This window comes from Lissotriton vulgaris, chromosome 1_1 (assembly GCF_964263255.1).
Source record: "Lissotriton vulgaris chromosome 1_1, aLisVul1.2, whole genome shotgun sequence".
NCBI lineage: Eukaryota > Metazoa > Chordata > Amphibia > Caudata > Salamandridae > Lissotriton > Lissotriton vulgaris.
The window spans coordinates 1,666,623,131-1,666,641,688 of record NC_141685.1 but is presented as its reverse complement, the minus strand read 5'-3'; the positions used below and the strand labels follow the sequence as shown (position 1 = coordinate 1,666,641,688).

The following is an 18,558-nucleotide window of genomic DNA, read 5'->3' as shown; positions in this document are numbered from 1 at the left end:
AGTTGAAGCGTTGCGATTTCAAACTACTACTTTAAATTGTAAAACTCGTGACTCCAACTCTATTTCTACCCCTTTACATACAGTTTATGGTCCGATGGTAAAAATTAATAAAGAAAATTGCGGCTGCTATTTTCCACCCAACACTCCATCTAGGGACCAGCAGTAGTATTGCAAGCTTTAAAGCAGCTTTCAGAAGGGGCATCTATCTTCGGACACTGAGCACACTTCGTCAGCTCCAGTATTTTTGTGCATTTCCAGTGTGATTCATATTGTGGTGCAGGTTTTGGGAATTACACATTTTTATGGTCTAGAGTTGTGGTATGTTAGAAAGTATAATAACCTCAAATTCATTGGCATGAAGATGGTGCACATGTGGAATAACAAAGATGGAGGATGGTTGACAAGTGAGATCAGAGAGTGGCAGCAGCAACTGGCAGCAAACCGCCTAACCTATAACTTGTTTCCTCTCACTGCCTCTCGTATTCAGCCTTCCATACTACCACACCCACCACCACCACCACATCCACCGCCACCACCACCGTGTCCACCAATACCACCTCCACCAATACCACCTCCACCAATACCACCTCCACCAATACCACCTCCACCACCACACCCACGTCCACCACCACACCCACGTCCACCACCACACCCACGTCCACCACCACACCCACGTCCACCACCACACCCACGTCCTCCACCACCACCACGTCCTCACCACCACCACCACGTCCTCACCACCACCACCACGTCCTCACCACCACCACCACGTCCTCACCACCACCACCACGTCCTCACCACCACCACCACCACGTCCTCACCACCACCACCACCACGTCCTCACCACCACCACCACGTCCTCACCACCACCACCACCACGTCCTCACCACCACCACCACGTCCTCACCACCACCACCACGTCCTCACCACCACCACCACGTCCTCACCACCACCACCACGTCCTCACCACCACCACGTCCTCCACCACCACCACGTCCTCCACCACCACCACGTCCTCCACCACCACGTCCTCCACCACCACGTCCTCCACCACGTCCTCCACCACCACGTCCTCCACCACCACGTCCTCCACCACCACCACCACGTCCTCCACCACCACGTCCTCCACCACCACCACCACGTCCTCCACCACGTCCTCCACCACCACCACCACGTCCTCCACCACCACCACCACCACGTCCTCCACCACCACCACCACGTCCTCCACCACCACCACCACGTCCTCCACCACCACGTCCTCCACCACCACCACCACATCCTCCACCACATCCTCCACCACCACCACGTCCTCCAACACCCCACGTCCTCCACCACCACCACCACGTCCTCCACCACCACCACCACGTCCTCCACCACCACCACATCCTCCACCACCACCACATCCTCCACCACCACCACCACCACCACCACCACGTCCTCCACCACCAGCACGTCCACCACCACCACCACCACGTCCACCACCACCACGTCCACCACCACCATGTCCACCACCACCACCACGTCCACCACCACCACCACCACCACCACATCCACCACTACCATGTCCACCCCCACCCATGTCCACCCCCACCCATGTCCACCCCCACCCATGTCCACCCCCACCCATGTCCACCCCCACCCATGTCCACCCCCACCCATGTCCACCCCCCCCCATGTCCACCCCCCCCCATGTCCACCAACCCCCCCAGTCCCCCCCCACCCCCCACACCCCTTCCCCAAGGCCTCCACCCCACAAGTCAACCACCCCCCCCAAAGTCCACCCCCCCCGAAGTCCATTCCCCCCGAAGTCCATTCCCCCCGAAGTCCACCCACCCGAAGTCCACCCCCCCGAAGTCCATCCCCCCCGAAGTCCATCCACCCCCGAAGTCCATCCTCCCCCCCCCCGAAGTCCACCACCCCCCGAAGTCCACCACCGCCCCCGAAGTCCACCACCGCCCCCGCGAAGTCCACCACCGCCCCCGCGAAGTCCACCACCGCCCCCGCGAAGTCCACCACCGCCCCCGCGAAGTCCACCACCGCCCCCGCGAAGTCCACCATCCCCCCCGAAGTCCACCATCCCCCCCGAAGTCCTCCACCCCCCCCGAAGTCCACCACCGCCCCCCCGAAGTCCACCACCGCCCCCCGAAGTCCACCACCGCCCCCCGAAGTCCACCACCGCCCCCGCGAAGTCCACCATCCCCCCCGAAGTCCACCATCCCCCCCGAAGTCCTCCACCCCCCCCGAAGTCCACCACCGCCCCCCGAAGTCCACCACCGCCCCCCCGAAGTCCACCACCGCCCCCCGAAGTCCACCACCGCCCCGCCGAAGTCCACCCCCCCCGAAGTCCATCCCCCCCCGAAGTCCATCCCCCCCGAAGTCCCTCCCCCCCCGAAGTCCACCCCCCACAAGTCCACCCCCAAGTCCACCCCCCCCCCCCCAAGTCCACCCCCCCCCCCCCCCCAAGTCCACCCCCCCCCCCCCCAAGTCCACCCCCCTCCAAGTCCCCCCCCAGTCCACCCCCCCTCCCCCCCCCAGTCCACTCCACCCCCCCAGTCCACCCCCCCCCCCCCCCCCCAAGTCCTCCACCCCCCCCCCCCCAGTCCAGTCCACCCCCCCAGTCCAGTCCACCCCCCCAGTCCAGTCCACCCCCGCCCCCCAAGTCCTCCAGTTTATGGTCCGATGGTGAAATTAATAAAGAAAATTGCGGCTGCTATTTTCCATCTAACACACAATCTAGGGACCAGCAGTAGTATTGCAGGCGTTACAGCAGCTTTCAAAAGAGGCATCTATCTTCGTACACTGAGCACACTTCGTCAGCTCCAGTTTTTAAGCAAAACTCCGTCTACAGTGCACCTCCCAATCGGGGTGTGTGTGTGCACATTATCGTCTACAATGCAAATAGCTCTAACTCTCACACATGCGAGACCTATTGCATTGCAAATCCTGTAATGTAAATATTTCATGCTTCCACAGTTCTTACTGTGCTCTGTAAAATGACGGAATTGCTGCCTCCATCTCCAGAAGTTGAAGCGTTGCGATTTCAAACTACTACTCTATTTCTACCCCTTTACATACAGTTTATGGTCCGATGGTAAAAATTAATAAAGAAAATTGCGGCTGCTATTTTCCACCCAACACTCCATCAAGGGACCAGCAGTAGTATTGCAAGCTTTAAAGCAGCTTTCAGAAGGGGCATCTATCTTCGGACACTGAGCACACTTCGTCAGCTCCAGTAGTTTTGTGCATTTCCAGTGTGATTCATATTGTGGTGCAGGTTTTGGGAATTACACATTTTTATGGTCTAGAGTTGTGGTATGTTAGAAAGTATAATAACCTCAAATTCATTGGCATGAAGATGGTGCACATGTGGAATAACAAAGATGGAGGATGGTTGACAAGTGAGATCAGAGAGTGGCAGCAGCAACTGGCAGCAAACCGCCTCACCTATAACTTGTTTCCTCTCACTGCCTCTCGTATTCAGCCTTCCATACTACCACACCCACCACCACCACCAGTGTCCACCACCACCACATCCACCGCCACCACTGTGTCCACCACATCCAACGCCACCACTGTGTCCACCGCCACCACTGAGTCCACCACCACCACCACGTCGTCCACCAATACCATGTCCACCACCACCACATCCACCGCCACCACTGTGTCCACCACCACCACGTCGTCCACCAATACCATGTCCACCAATACCATGTCCACCACCACCACCACGTTGTCCACCAATACCATGTCCACCAATACCATGTCCACCAATACCATGTCCACCAATACCATGTCCACCAATACCACGTCCACCAATACCACGTCCACCAATACCACGTCCACCAATACCACACCCACCACCACACCCCCACCACCACACCCACCTCCACCACCACACCCACCTCCACCACCACACCCACCTCCACCACCACACCCACCTCCACCACCACACCCACCTCCACCACCACACCCACCTCCACCACCACACCCACCTCCACCACCACACCCACCTCCACCACCACCACCACCTCCTCCTCCTCCACCACCTCCTCCACCACCACACCCACGTCCACCACCTCCTCCACCACCACCACCACGTCCTCCACCACCACCACGTCCTCACCACCACCACCACGTCCTCACCACCACCACCACGTCCTCACCACCACCACCACGTCCTCACCACCACCACCACGTCCTCACCACCACCACCACCACGTCCTCACCACCACCACGTCCTCACCACCACCACGTCCTCACCACCACCACGTCCTCACCACCACCACGTCCTCACCACCACCACCACGTCCTCCACCACCACCACGTCCTCCACCACCACCACGTCCTCCACCACCACCACGTCCTCCACCACCACCACGTCCTCCACCACCACCACCACGTCCTCCACCACGTCCTCCACCACCACCACCACGTCCTACACCACCACCACCACGTCCTCCACCACCACCACCACGTCCTCCACCACCACCACCACGTCCTCCACCACCACCACGTCCTCCACCACCACCACGTCCTCCACCACCACCACGTCCTCCACCACCACCACGTCCTCCACCACCACCACGTCCTCCACCACCACCACGTCCTCCACCACCACCACGTCCTCCACCACCACCACGTCCTCCACCACCACCACGTCCTCCACCACCACCACGTCGTCCACCACGTCCTCCACCACCACCACGTCCTTCACCACCACCACGTCCTCCACCACCACCACCACGTCGTCCACCACCACCACCACCACGTCGTCCACCACCACGTCGTCCACCACCACCACCACCACGTCGTCCACCACCACCACCACCACGTCGTCCACCACCACCACCACCACGTCGTCCACCACGTCGTCCACCACCACCACCACCACCACCACGTCGTCCATCACCACCACCACCACCACCACCACCACGTCCTCCACCACCACGTCCACCACCACGTCCACCACCACCACCACCACGTCCACCACCACCACCACGTCCACCACCACCACCACATCTACCTCCACCACATCCACTACCACCACCACCACCACCACATCCACCACTACCATGTCCACCCCCACCCATGTCCACCCCCACCCATGTCCACCCCCCCCCCCATGTCCCCCCCAACCCCACCCCACAAGTCAATCCCCCCCCGAAGTCCACCCCCCCCGAAGTCCACCCCCCGCCGAAGTCCACCACCGCCCCCGCCAAGTCCACCACCGCCCCCGCCAAGTCCACCACCGCCCCCGCCAAGTCCACCACCGCCCCCGCCAAGTCCACCACCGCCCCCGCCAAGTCCACCACCGCCCCCGCCAAGTCCACCACCGCCCCCGCCAAGTCCACCACCCCCCCCCCGAAGTCCACCACCGCCCCCCCCGAAGTCCACCACCGTGAAGTCCACCACCGCCCCCCCAAAGTCCACCACCGCCCCCCCAAAGTCCACCACCGCCCCCCCAAAGTCCACCACCGCCCCCCCAAAGTCCACCACCGCCCCCCCAAAGTCCACCACCGCCCCCCCAAAGTCCACCACCACCCCCCGAAGTCCACCACCGTGAAGTCCACCACCCCCCCGAAGTCCACCACCGCCCCCCCAAAGTCCACCACCGCCCCCCCAAAGTCCACCACCGCCCCCCCAAAGTCCACCACCGCCCCCCCAAAGTCCACCACCGCCCCCCCAAAGTCCACCACCGCCCCCCCAAAGTCCACCACCGCCCCCCCAAAGTCCACCACCGCCCCCCCAAAGTCCACCACCGCCCCCGCGAAGTCCACCACCGCCCCCGCGAAGTCCACCACCGCCCCCGCGAAGTCCACCACCGCCCCCGCAGTCCACCACCCCCCCAAAGTCCACCACCGCCCCCCCAAAGTCCACCACCGCCCCCCCAAAGTCCACCACCGCCCCCCCAAAGTCCACCACCGCCCCCCCAAAGTCCACCACCGCCCCCCCAAAGTCCACCACCGCCCCCCCAAAGTCCACCACCGCCCCCCCAAAGTCCACCTCCGCCCCCCCAAAGTCCACCACTGCCCCCCCAAAGTCCACCACTGCCCCCGCGAAGTCCACCACCCCCCCCCCCGAAGTCCACCACCGTGAAGTCCACCACCACCCCGAAGTCCACCACCACCGCCCCCCCAAAGTCCACCACCGCCCCCCCAAAGTCCACCACCGCCCCCCCAAAGTCCACCACCGCCCCCCCAAAGTCCACCACCGCCCCCCCAAAGTCCACCACCGCCCCCCCAAAGTCCACCACTGCCCCCCCAAAGTCCACCACCGCCCCCCAAAGTCCACCACCGCCCCCGCGAAGTCCACCACCCCCCCCCCCGAAGTCCACCACCGTGAAGTCCACCACCACCCCGAAGTCCACCACCACCGCCCCCCCAAAGTCCACCACCGCCCCCCCAAAGTCCACCACCGCCCCCCCAAAGTCCACCACCGCCCCCCCAAAGTCCACCACCGCCCCCCCAAAGTCCACCACCGCCCCCCCCAAAGTCCACCACCGCCCCCCCAAAGTCCACCACCGCCCCCCCAAAGTCCACCACCGCCCCCCCAAAGTCCACCACCGCCCCCGCGAAGTCCACCACCCCCCCCGAAGTCCACCACCCCCCCCCCGAAGTCCACCACCGTGAAGTCCACCACCACCCCGAAGTCCACCACCACCGCCCCCCCAAAGTCCACCACCGCCCCCCCCGAAGTCCACCACCGCCCCCGCGAAGTCCACCACCGCCCCGCGAAGTCCACCACCGCGAAGTCCACCACCGCCCCCGCGAAGTCCACCCCCGCCCCCCGAAGTCCACCCCCCCCGAAGTCCACCCCCCCCGAAGTCCACCACCCCCCCCCAAAGTCCACCACCGTGAAGTCCACCACCGCCCCCCCAAAGTCCACCACCGCCCCCCCAAAGTCCACCACCGCCCCCCCAAAGTCCACCACCGCCCCCCCAAAGTCCACCACCGCCCCCCCAAAGTCCACCACCGCCCCCCCAAAGTCCACCACCGCCCCCCCAAAGTCCACCACCGCCCCCCCAAAGTCCACCACCGCCCCCCCAAAGTCCACCACCGCCCCCCCAAAGTCCACCACCGCCCCCCCAAAGTCCACCACCGCCCCCCCAAAGTCCACCACCGCCCCCGCGAAGTCCACCACCCCCCCCCGAAGTCCACCACCGTGAAGTCCACCACCCCCCCAAAGTCCACCACCGCCCCCCCAAAGTCCACCACCGCCCCCCCAAAGTCCACCACCGCCCCCCCAAAGTCCACCACCGCCCCCCCAAAGTCCACCACCGCCCCCCCAAAGTCCACCACCGCCCCCCCAAAGTCCACCACCGCCCCCGCGAAGTCCACCACCGCCCCCGCGAAGTCCACCACCGCCCCCGCGAAGTCCACCACCCCCCCCCGAAGTCCACCACCGTGAAGTCCACCACCCCCCCAAAGTCCACCACCGCCCCCCCAAAGTCCACCACCGCCCCCCCAAAGTCCACCACCGCCCCCCCAAAGTCCACCACCGCCCCCCCAAAGTCCACCACCGCCCCCCCAAAGTCCACCACCGCCCCCCCAAAGTCCACCACCGCCCCCCCAAAGTCCACCACTGCCCCCCCAAAGTCCACCACCGCCCCCGCGAAGTCCACCACCGCCCCCGCGAAGTCCACCACCCCCCCCCGAAGTCCACCACCGTGAAGTCCACCACCCCCCCAAAGTCCACCACCGCCCCCCCAAAGTCCACCACCGCCCCCCCAAAGTCCACCACCGCCCCCCCAAAGTCCACCACCGCCCCCCCAAAGTCCACCACCGCCCCCCCAAAGTCCACCACCGCCCCCCCAAAGTCCACCACCGCCCCCCCAAAGTCCACCACCGCCCCCCCAAAGTCCACCACCGCCCCCCCAAAGTCCACCACCGCCCCCGCGAAGTCCACCACCGCCCCCGCGAAGTCCACCACCCCCCCCGAAGTCCACCACCCCCCCCCCGAAGTCCACCACCGTGAAGTCCACCACCCCCCGAAGTCCACCACCGCCCCCCCAAAGTCCACCACCGCCCTCCCAAAGTCCACCACCGCCCCCCCAAAGTCCACCACCGCCCCCCCAAAGTCCACCACCGCCCCCCCAAAGTCCACCACCGCCCCCGCGAAGTCCACCACCCCCCCGAAGTCCACCCCCCCCGAAGTCCACCACCGCCCCCCCGAAGTCCACCACCCCCACCCCGAAGTCCACCCCCCGAAGTCCACCACCGCCCTCCTGAAGTCCACCCCCCCGAAGTCCACCACCCCCCCCCCCCCCGAAGTCCACCACCGCGAAGTCCACCACCGCCCCCCCAAAGTCCACCACTGCCCCCCCAAAGTCCACCACCGCCCCCCCAAAGTCCACCACCGCCCCCCCAAAGTCCACCACCACCCCCCCGAAGTCGTCCTCCCCCCCCAAAGTCGTCCACCACCCCCCCCCGAAGTCCACCCCCCAGTCCACCCCCTCCCCCCGAAGTCCATCCCCCCAGTCCACCCCCCAAGTCCATCCCCCCCAGTCCACCCCCCAAGTCCATCCCCCCCAGTCCACCCCCCGTCCACCCCCCCCACCCCCCTCCACCCCCCTCCAAGTCCACCCCCCCAGTCCACCCCCCCTCCAAGTCCACCCCCCCAGTCCACCCCCCCCTCCAAGTCCACCCCCCCAGTCCACCCCCCCTCCAAGTCCCCCCCCAGTCCACCCCCCCAGTCCTCCCCCAGTCCACCCCCCCCCCCCCCCCCCAAGTCCACTCCACCCCCCCAGTCCACCCTCCCCCCAATTCCACCAGTCCACCCCCCCCCCCCCCAAGTCCACCAGTCCAACCCCCCCCCCCAAGTCCACCCCCCCCCCCAAGGCATCCACCCCCCCCCAAAGCCCACCCCCCCCAAAGTCCACCCCCCCCCAAAGACCACCCCCCCCCAAAGTCCACCACCCCCCCCCAAAGTCCACCACCCCCCCCCAAAGTCCACCACCCCCCCCCCAAAGTCCCACCACCCCCCAAAGTCCACCACCCCCCAAAGTCCACCACCCCCCAAAGTCCACCACCCCCCAGTCAACCCCCCCCAGTCCAACACAAATAAAAAATGTGTCATTTACAATACCAATAGCTCAAACTTTCCTAATGCGAGACCTATTGCATTGCAAATGCTTGTTTATAGACCTACGTAGGTATTAAAGGATTGTGGCTCCCAAAGTAATTTGGTTTGTTTGATTATATAAAACGTAATGACATATAGGGGTGGGTATAACTAGTAAGTCAACCCTGTCCCACAGAATAAGGATGGGTACGACCCCCTTTGAAAATTGAACTTCTATCATGCAACCAGGCTTTTATGTTTAGAATTTGAGTGGAGGGCGTCCTGGCTCTCGTTTCCCTTTAGGCTCCCCTTTGTGAGATGACGGATTATCGGTGCCTGGACTATCGTTTTCCTGGTTGAGGCAGGAAGCCAAGGAAAAACTTTCTTCAGGATACCCATGGTGGCAAAACATGTCCCTTTAGTCGTGGCTATTTCATCGTTGATCTTAAAGTACAAAATAAAAGTATACAAAAATAAACACTATCCTGAGCACATTAGAAAAGGTTTGTGAACGGGTCATGCAATTTATTAATAGAACAGTCATATTACAATCTGTTCTATAATCCTGCTTAAAAAGTCTAGGGCCACAGTCTTATCTATGTAGGTCATGTTGTCTTGACCCAACCGCATGGTACACCCAGTACTTACACCCATATACAGGTGTGTTAGGTGACATGGTGAGTGAGTAGGAAGAGTCATTGCTAGGTTGGAGCAAACGGTTTTCCTACTGCTGATGGGGGAGAATAATCTTCACAATTGGTAAGGCGGTCTCTGCTGTGACTTTTGGTACTACCACACACTGTCTTGAACACTCAGATTTTTTATTTTCATGCACTGTGCAGTGCACTTTTTTTTAATTTTCCTGCCTCAAGTCCAATGCTTTCAGCATTTTAACTTCAGATTTTATGTTGTGCATTTTGCCTTCAGCATGTTCACTAAAAACAACTGACTAAGAGAAATTTAAGGTCAGTCAGCTGATATAGGGGTACTACACATAAACTGGTCCCAGTGTGCTTGTTACAGGTCCATGGAGGATCTGTCTTGATAATTCGGGCTGGATTATTCCCTTGGGGAGCAGGGTCAAGACTGATTTGCATATGGCGGGGTCCAAACTGGGGTGGCGTGGTGGGCAAATTATAAAATGGATTAAACACAGATCTGTTGACTGGGGGTGAAGGTTTACATTGTTCAGCATTCCGTCCAAACATCTGTTCTTTCTACCTTTGTACTCTGATCAGTGACCAATGGTGGGGCCTAGATGTGCGTTTCCCCTGCTCACTACCACTGAATACACAGGATCCAAGCAATCTCTCACTGTCTGGCTCCAACAAGGCCAAAACCAGCCCGGAGTTGCTTGTATTCCCTTCTGGAGAGGGCCACACCTGGTATCTTATGACGGAAACTTCCCATGAGGTTCAGGGTCAGTACTGATTTGCAGAAGGCAGGCCTTTGTCTGGAATGGCACAGCAGTGGAAAAGGATGCTACCTCGAATGCCAGCGGTTAGACTACTATTTGCAAGCATACCTCATCACCTTTTGTGTAACTGATAAAATCAGCAGTACTACTCTTAAGAGCTGCGCTCTTCTTGAAACCTCCTTCCCTACAGTCACAAACATTGCTTGGCCCATTTCACTTTGGGCCTCCCTTTCGACCAAGTGCTTGGTCCCTCCTGCCCTGTGTGTCCCTATAGTTTGCTGGAACACCTTCCACCAAATGCTGTAATGGCCCTTTTATACTAAGACTCTTCCCCCCCCCACCTTCACTTACTTCCTCTGTCCCAACACATTACCATCTTCCCAAAAGAGTCTTCCATCACCACTCTCCCATGCATATTTAACTAGCCTACGCGTCCATAACCCTCTGTAGCACTGCATAATCCACCACCAGACACAGCTCCGCCTCCAAACTCTACACTTCGGTCACACTACACAGAAACCTATACTTCTAAACATCACATGAGACTACAATGTATAACAGAATACCCTACAGTATTCCATTCCACACAAAAACACAACCTACCAAATCATACACTCAACAACTCCCCCCCCTTCCAAATAATCAACTATCAGTCAATACCAGTACATCAGACAACAGCCACATCCAGAAGTACAGCCATGCCATACGGGCTAACTATAATAAGACTCTAGCCTTCTTATCGCAACACTTAACCAAAACAAAAAGTCACCACATCATGTAACACTGCTCCAGTTCTAAATACCCTCCAGCTACTTACCCACTCCATCCCTATCCCCAAAATAGAATATATTTAACCACATACTATACCAACACTCTACATACCTCATGACAAAGCCACTACACACATCCTCTCAAAAATCATTTGAGACAAATAAACAGCATGGAGGGTCCTGCTTACTTTAACTCTAAAGAAAGCTACTCTTAGTTTTGTGATTGAATATGGACTGTACTCCTGGCTGAAGACTGTTTGCAGGGCTGAAAAGCTTGTGACAAAGATAGGGGCACAGGGATCAGGTCAAGAAAGGGACTGACCAGTTTCGCAACCACCATAGGAGGTTCGATTTTATACAATTAAGAAGCAATAAAAACCAAATTACTGCAGTTAAAATGAGTAAAAATGCAATCCAATCGAATGGGAAAGGCCATAGAGAAGTAAGTGGAAGAGAATTTGGCACAAACAGCTTGATAGTCCTTACGGTTAAAGACATTTTCTAAGGCATACCCACTCGTAGCACTGGCTGATAAATGAAATAGTGAGATGGCACTAACTGATAACCATGGGTGTAACCTACACGAAACCATCATAGTGACCTCATGCAAGACAAAAGGCAGTGACCCCAACAAACAAAGAAGTACACGTTCAGTGTCACCCAGTGAAAAACATCTGTAACCACCATTTGAACTGGAGGTGTCCGAAGAGCATACTAGAAAATGAACGTGTTATGAAACTACTAGTTAATTAAAAAAAGAAAAAAACTTTAACCCTAAAAAGAAAGAATATAGATAATAAGGTGGCTAGTAATCGTCACCCACCTGCTCTCAAAAACCTGCTAGGGATCCTTAGGCTGCGACACGAGTGGCTGAAGAGCTGCCTAACCGGAAGCCATCCCACTTTCTTCTTATAGCCTGTTACCACAATTACCAGCAAGGAGTCAGACGTACTGTACACAACACATGGCATTAAGTATACAAAGACAACAAATAACAAGACTTTGAAACGATGGATGTAAGCAGCTGGGTGGGAACAATGTACATAAACAAGATCCTGAAAAAGATACCCAACAAATGATGTGGTATGCACAGCTCCTACTTCATTTTGCATGCAAAAACACATGTAAATGGGGAAAAATAATTACGCTGTAGTAAATTCAGTCACTATTCTTAAATCTCCCTTATGCAATGTGCCACTATACTTCTGGGCAGAGAAGTGCAAAGCTACACGCATGAAGAAATATCTCAAATCTTTAGTAGTCTAGCTGAGTAGATGTCCTTTGCTGTAGAAGAGGAAGAGTTCTAGAAAGGACTGGGACCACTTCACTATCCTGCAGCACTTTAAGGTGGACAACATTTACACCAATTTCTTATTCTATACATTTCAACACCTTAAATTGTACCAGGGTTGATGTTGTGCTGCTTTAGATGTACTTACTGTGCTCTAACGCAACCACTTGGCAGTATGAGGGTCCTGGGGATGCAATCCTTGAGATTAAACGCAAAGAAGCCAACACAAGCAGTTCACACTTCAACAAATGCAGAGAATGCAGAAAGCACTACTTCTAAACGGGTGGTTTCTTAAAGACATTCATCATATATATATTGGAAGATCTACTCAATTGAGAGCATTTCGGTTACAGAATGAAATATTCTGCATCTTGGCTGCTCCAGCTTTTGAGCTCCATTATATAGCAGAAGGCTCGTTTGTACATTAGTGGATTCATGGTCCCACACATTTGCCGCACTTGTGGATGCAGGAAAATACAACCGTGCCAATGCCTCTGGATGAGGCTATTAAAGACACTCCCACTTCCATGAGAAGGTCTACTTGTCTTGCATTGATCCAGTTTGCCTGATGGTAAATGTGGGGGGTACTTGTTTCAGGGTGATATATAAAATATCTTGAGTTGAATTGGCTGACTATCGAATCTATTACAAAAGGAGTGGGGCATTTTTCAATGCCATTGACAACTTACCAAATAGACCCGATTCCTTCACCTTATTATCAGTTTCAAATATTCTTTCTAAACTATATGGCTTGGCCTGGAGAGGTGGATCTCTAGGTGGGAGTAAAACCCAACAGAAATGGCAGCCAGACATTTGCAATATTTCTGAAGAGCAATGGTTATGTTGTTGCTCAGCTAGCAAAAATACTTCCCTAAAAAGTAAACACAGACTTCTACAGTTTGGATTTATACAAAGATTCTACTACATGCCAATTAACCTCAACAGATATGGTATCAGGAAGAATGCTAGACATTACAGATGGGGAGATGAAGGGACAGACTGTAATAACCTGGCTTGGCTATGTCCTAATTTGCAAACATTTTGGAGAAATGTATTCATTGAGCTGGGACAATATACGCCAGAATCGAGCCTGACTTCTTATGGGTATGTGAAAGATACCTGCATCAGTCAGGAATCCTGCAGCACTGGCACTTTAGTTGCAATGAAGGCAAAAAGCAATGAAGTGGTGGTAGGATCTCTTTCCCCTACATAAGCAACAAGATACAAGACCTCATACATTGTATTAATGCAGCAGATAATCTGGACAGCATGAGCATGGTAAAATTAAAACCAAGAGATGTATGGGCACTAATGCAACTATACCCTACATGGTATGCTCTGGTTATTGCGGAGTTGGGAGGAAGACAATAGGGATATTTGACTGAGCATTAGAATGCAGGTTGCTATTATTCCTGGATGCAGTGTTTCGAAATTAGATTATCGCAGTTAGGCTACTATCTGGCAAGAGGGGTATTAAGGTGTGGTTTAAATGCTGTTATTATGTAATGTCATCATGCTTTCGTCCATCACAAATTCAAATATATTGTGATTGCATTGCTCCCCCACTTTTGAATAAAACAGTTTGCAGGTGGGAAAGATAATTGATTATTATGCTAGTGATAAGCACGCTGTAACTGCAGCAAGGTCAAAAGCTCATCCCAACCACAGTGGGCCTTTTGTACCAGGGCTATATCCTTAGCCATCACATGCCCACCTCTCCACTTCATCCTTTTGCCTTTAAACATAACTCTCGTTGCTGGGGGTTCAATGAGTTAGAGTGATGGTAGTAGAACTGAAGTAGTCTACCATAAAGGCCCATCTTTCCAGAAAAAGCAATCAGCAATGTCAGAGGTTCAGTCACTTCTAATGAAATCATCACACAGGTTTACTAGCAGTCCCGCCACGGTGAGGTCCGAAGCCTCCAAAACTACCCACTTTCTAATTCCTTATCCTTTCTTTAATTATTCTGAAGCTGAGATTTCAACCAAACTAATTCTTCCAAAAATCCAACAAATTCCAGATATTAAAATAGACATCCCTAGAAGAAGTTGAAGATTATTCCTACATGTTGGAAACAAAAAATGCCATAAATTCCTGAACTCAATCCAAAAGGCTTACCACAAAACAAAATGGTGGTCTTCTGGGTTGAAGGAAAGCCATATAGGGAGGTACACTGAGACGCTCTAGACGAGTCAGTGAAGGAAAGCCATATAAGGAGGTACACTGAGACGCTCTAGATGAGTCAGTGAAGGAAGACAGGAGCCATGGAGTCCTTGACAACAACAAGTAGCCTTAGGGGGGAAGCTAGGGCATTGTCCTAGCTCATCCTGTAACATTAACCTTAAGAGATCTTAAACAAGTCTGCAAGACCCTGGTCCTTCGAATAATCCAAAAAGTGAGAAGTGATTCAGCCATGCAAAAGGCTTAGGAAAAGTAAGTGTAGTCAGTTCATTTTTGTGTGCAGCGTCTCTCCATATGCCCACCAGTAGAACAGAGACAAACCATTCACTACCGACTGAGAACAGCGACTACTTTGTGTATATCTCATATGTTGCTTTGAACAGGACTAAATTTAGCAATTCGATAACAATCTACATCCCACAAGAATTACATAATGGGGAGGGGGACCTCTAACCCATGCCCCTCTTCTTAATGGGATCAGAAAAACAAGTTACTTACCTTTGGCAATGCCCCTTCTATTGAGACTATCTAGCTACATGTTCCTCTTTTTCAGTATATCTCCCAGGCACCACTGGATCTGGAGAAGTTTTTCAGCAATACTCCCAGGTCCTGGGTGGTTGGATTGGGAGGCTCCATGCAAACTATCCCGTCCCAGAAGTGACTGAGCAGATAGGCATGTAAGCACCACCCCTGCTCTAGGACATCAGTTTACTGGCATACAGGAGGCTTCTTCCTATTCCAGCCAGACTGCATCTCCAAAGCAGTGCTCTTGCGGAAACACCAACACACAAAACTGGTAACACTGGTGGTTAAAACCAGGGCTCTCCCCACTTCTATAATACAGCCTAACGCCGCCTCAAAATGCAGACATCATTTGCGATCTGCTAGGGAAAGCCTATTCCATTTATCCAATATAGCTTATTGGGAGCCTGCCAGGTGGTTGGCCACCAGAGAGATGTTTAGTTGCGATCGGGACCTCCAGAAACATGAAACTAATTGATACAGGCCTGAGGGTCTCTTTGAGCCCTCCTTGGTGCAGTACCGCACAGATGTTATTCATGAAAACCCACACTAGTCACCCATGGATGGATGGCCGAAAAGCCTTACAGTTCTAACAAATGGTACATAGCTCTAGAGAGTGGATGCAGAGCTGGCTTCCCACTAGAGGACTCTGATCTCCACTTCAACCGGACGACTCACCAAACCCAGTGGTGATGATTCAGATACCAATATCAGCTCTGGGTGGGTAAAGGGAGAGCGGTTTGCCAGAGGGGAACTGTGCTTGGTCAGCCACCATTGCAGATCTTGACCAGTCTCTTGATGCTGGGCCCACTTGGATTTCAGGTTCCATTGCAGGGTCCGCATGTGGCACCTAGAATGGGCGAAGAGAAGGATGCACAAGACTAAGATGTCAAGAAGTCTCAGAACCACCCCACCAGGATAAAACCCAAAATATTGGGATCACAGTACAAATGTCTGAGACTAGCTAGAAGATTCTATGAGGGAATCAGGTGGGATTTTGGCTCACTTATAGTGAAACCCAAGAATATAATGGAGTTCCCACACCCTCAATAGCCCAGAGATTGTAAACGGCCGACTGAAAAGCTCGAGATCAGCTACCAGTAGTCAAATTACAGGATCTCCTAACCTCCGAAGATGGGTAGCAACCACCATCATCACGTTCATGAACACACCAAGAGCAGAGAAGAGTTGGAGCATAAGTTGGGCAAATTGAAAATTGTTTATGGCCCACCTTGAACCACAGGCAAAATATGAGCGACTACAGGACACTTCTGTGAAAATTCAGGTTCTGCAAGTCCAAGAACAGCATCCAGTTTACTCTAACTCAGAGCAGATAAGATCCAAGCCAATGTGAGTATTTGGAATTGGTCCTTCCTCAGGAAGGTATTCAGGGGTTGAAGGTCCCAGAGAGGCATGGGGCACTCTTCCTTTTTTAATGTGAAGTAGCAGCAGGATTAAAAACCCCTTGCCTCTCGCAGAGTCTGGTATGCATTCAATGGCACCCTCTGTGAGCAAGTGCTTCAACTCCTGCAGCAGGATAATCAGATGCTCCTCCGAAAATCGTTCTGATGTGGCACGAATCTGGGGTGGGGAGGAAATGAAAGGCAGGGCATAGTTTGTATAATCTGTAAGACTGATCTGTTGGAAATAACGAATTGTCTACTTGGGAGGAAAAGCTGAATTCTGTCTCCCACTGGTCAGGCATGAGCTGCCAAGGAGGAACTAAAGCAGATTGGTGGCTTAGCAGGGGAAGAGAAGTCAGAGCACTGTTGCCCCTGCTGGCCAGTGCCATGTCTGCCAGTAACTCATCCACGGCTCCAGACACGAAAGCTCTAAGCTGTCTGCTGTATCACTAACTTGGAATGTTGCCATTTCCTAAAGGCTAATCCCTTGGAGTAGCCCCTAAATATGTGTAACGGATGGGTAAATTATTTTACAGGAGTCAGAAAGCCCTAAGGAACGCACAGTGATCCCTACTCTTTAAACTGTTCCAGAACAGTGTCCGCCTTCTGTCTGAAGAGTCTAGACCCATCAAAGCGCATGTCCATCAGCGATGCCTACACTTTACCAGATTTGGACAACCTAGTACAGGTGTACTTGTGGAACACAACACTAGTACCAACTGCTCTGCCACTGCAATACATGGTTCTAAGCGCAAACGGATAATTTATTTTGTTACATCCTGCCCATCATAGACCTAATATGGTTTCCACCACAGTCATCAAGGCATCCGTGAGGGTGTCAATGAATGAGAACAAGGACACAACTGTTGCTGATTAAGGTTAGAGAACCTCGGTTAGAACATTTGTCTCAGTCTCCTTTGAGGCCATTTGTAGATCTGGTATCTCAGCTGCCCTCCAAACCACCACTGAGAATGAGGCTAGTAGCCTCTTCTGGCAGGTCAAGCTCAATTTTAAGGGAGGTGTTAAATTCATAAATTTTTTTTGTAAGTCAAGGTGTAAGGCACCGGCAGAATAAAAAAAAATTTTTTAAAAATTAAAAAGTGGCAGAACCAACCCATTCCCCTCACAATCGTCCGTATCTTGGGGTGCTCCCTGTTCAGGCACAGGATCCAGGTTAGAGCCCAAATAACTGAATGCACACTCTGCTGGCACCTGAGCCGAAATAGAAGCACAGAGTTAGACCGTATAACTACCAGTTGTACCATCCTACTCTCTGGGTAGAGTATAGGCCAATATTATTTCAAGTACGGTGTCAGCACCATGTTGTCTACTAGCACCAATAGAAATGGTACTGGTATTGGGACGACATGAATTAGCAAGGATCTTAGTGCCGGCGTTGAAGTCAGTACTGGAGTCAGTATTGGTCTAGTAACTGCTCTCACAGGGACAAACCACATCAGGGGAGAGCCCACCTGGAGGCCCTTTCGTTCTGTGAAATCAAAGATGTGCCAGAAGGAAACAGAAAAGCACTTCCGTTTTGCAGCATGGCCACCTTGAATGCCTCAATAATTTCCTGGTGGCAGGGCGGTGAGGATGTAGTTGGGGAAATGGATTAATGACAGCACAGAGAACTAGGGGCACATAGGAACCAAGTGAGGTACCATTCCATGGCTGGCAACCTGGTAGAAGAGTAGCAAGATGGCGTCCAGTCCCACTGTGCATTTTGGTTCTCGCATTTAGACTTTGAATTACGCACAGATTGTAGGCAGGAAATGGACTGGTTGTAGGAATGGCTTTGTGACTGAACTGCGACTTGAAGCAAAGGTGTGAAGACCACAACTTCTTATGCTCAGGGATGTACAGCTTTGCCTCCTGGTCCAAATTAACCTTCAGGTAAGGAAAACAAAAATTAAA

General features: G+C 54.2%; 1 protein-coding gene across 2 annotated transcripts in view; it reads right to left on the bottom strand.

The window, feature by feature from the left end:
• KLHDC10 (kelch domain containing 10) overlaps positions 1–18,558 on the bottom strand; it is a 323,217-nt gene that overhangs the window by 224,396 nt on the left and 80,263 nt on the right. Inside the window, exon 2 of one of the 2 annotated variants that reach the window (XM_086918903.1) lies at positions 12,071–12,163. The exons of the other annotated variant lie outside the window; for it this stretch is intronic. Within the exon in view, the coding sequence (XP_086775029.1) occupies positions 12,071–12,163 (93 nt within the window). The remainder of the gene's footprint in view (positions 1–12,070; positions 12,164–18,558) is intronic. 2 annotated transcript variants of the gene reach the window in all.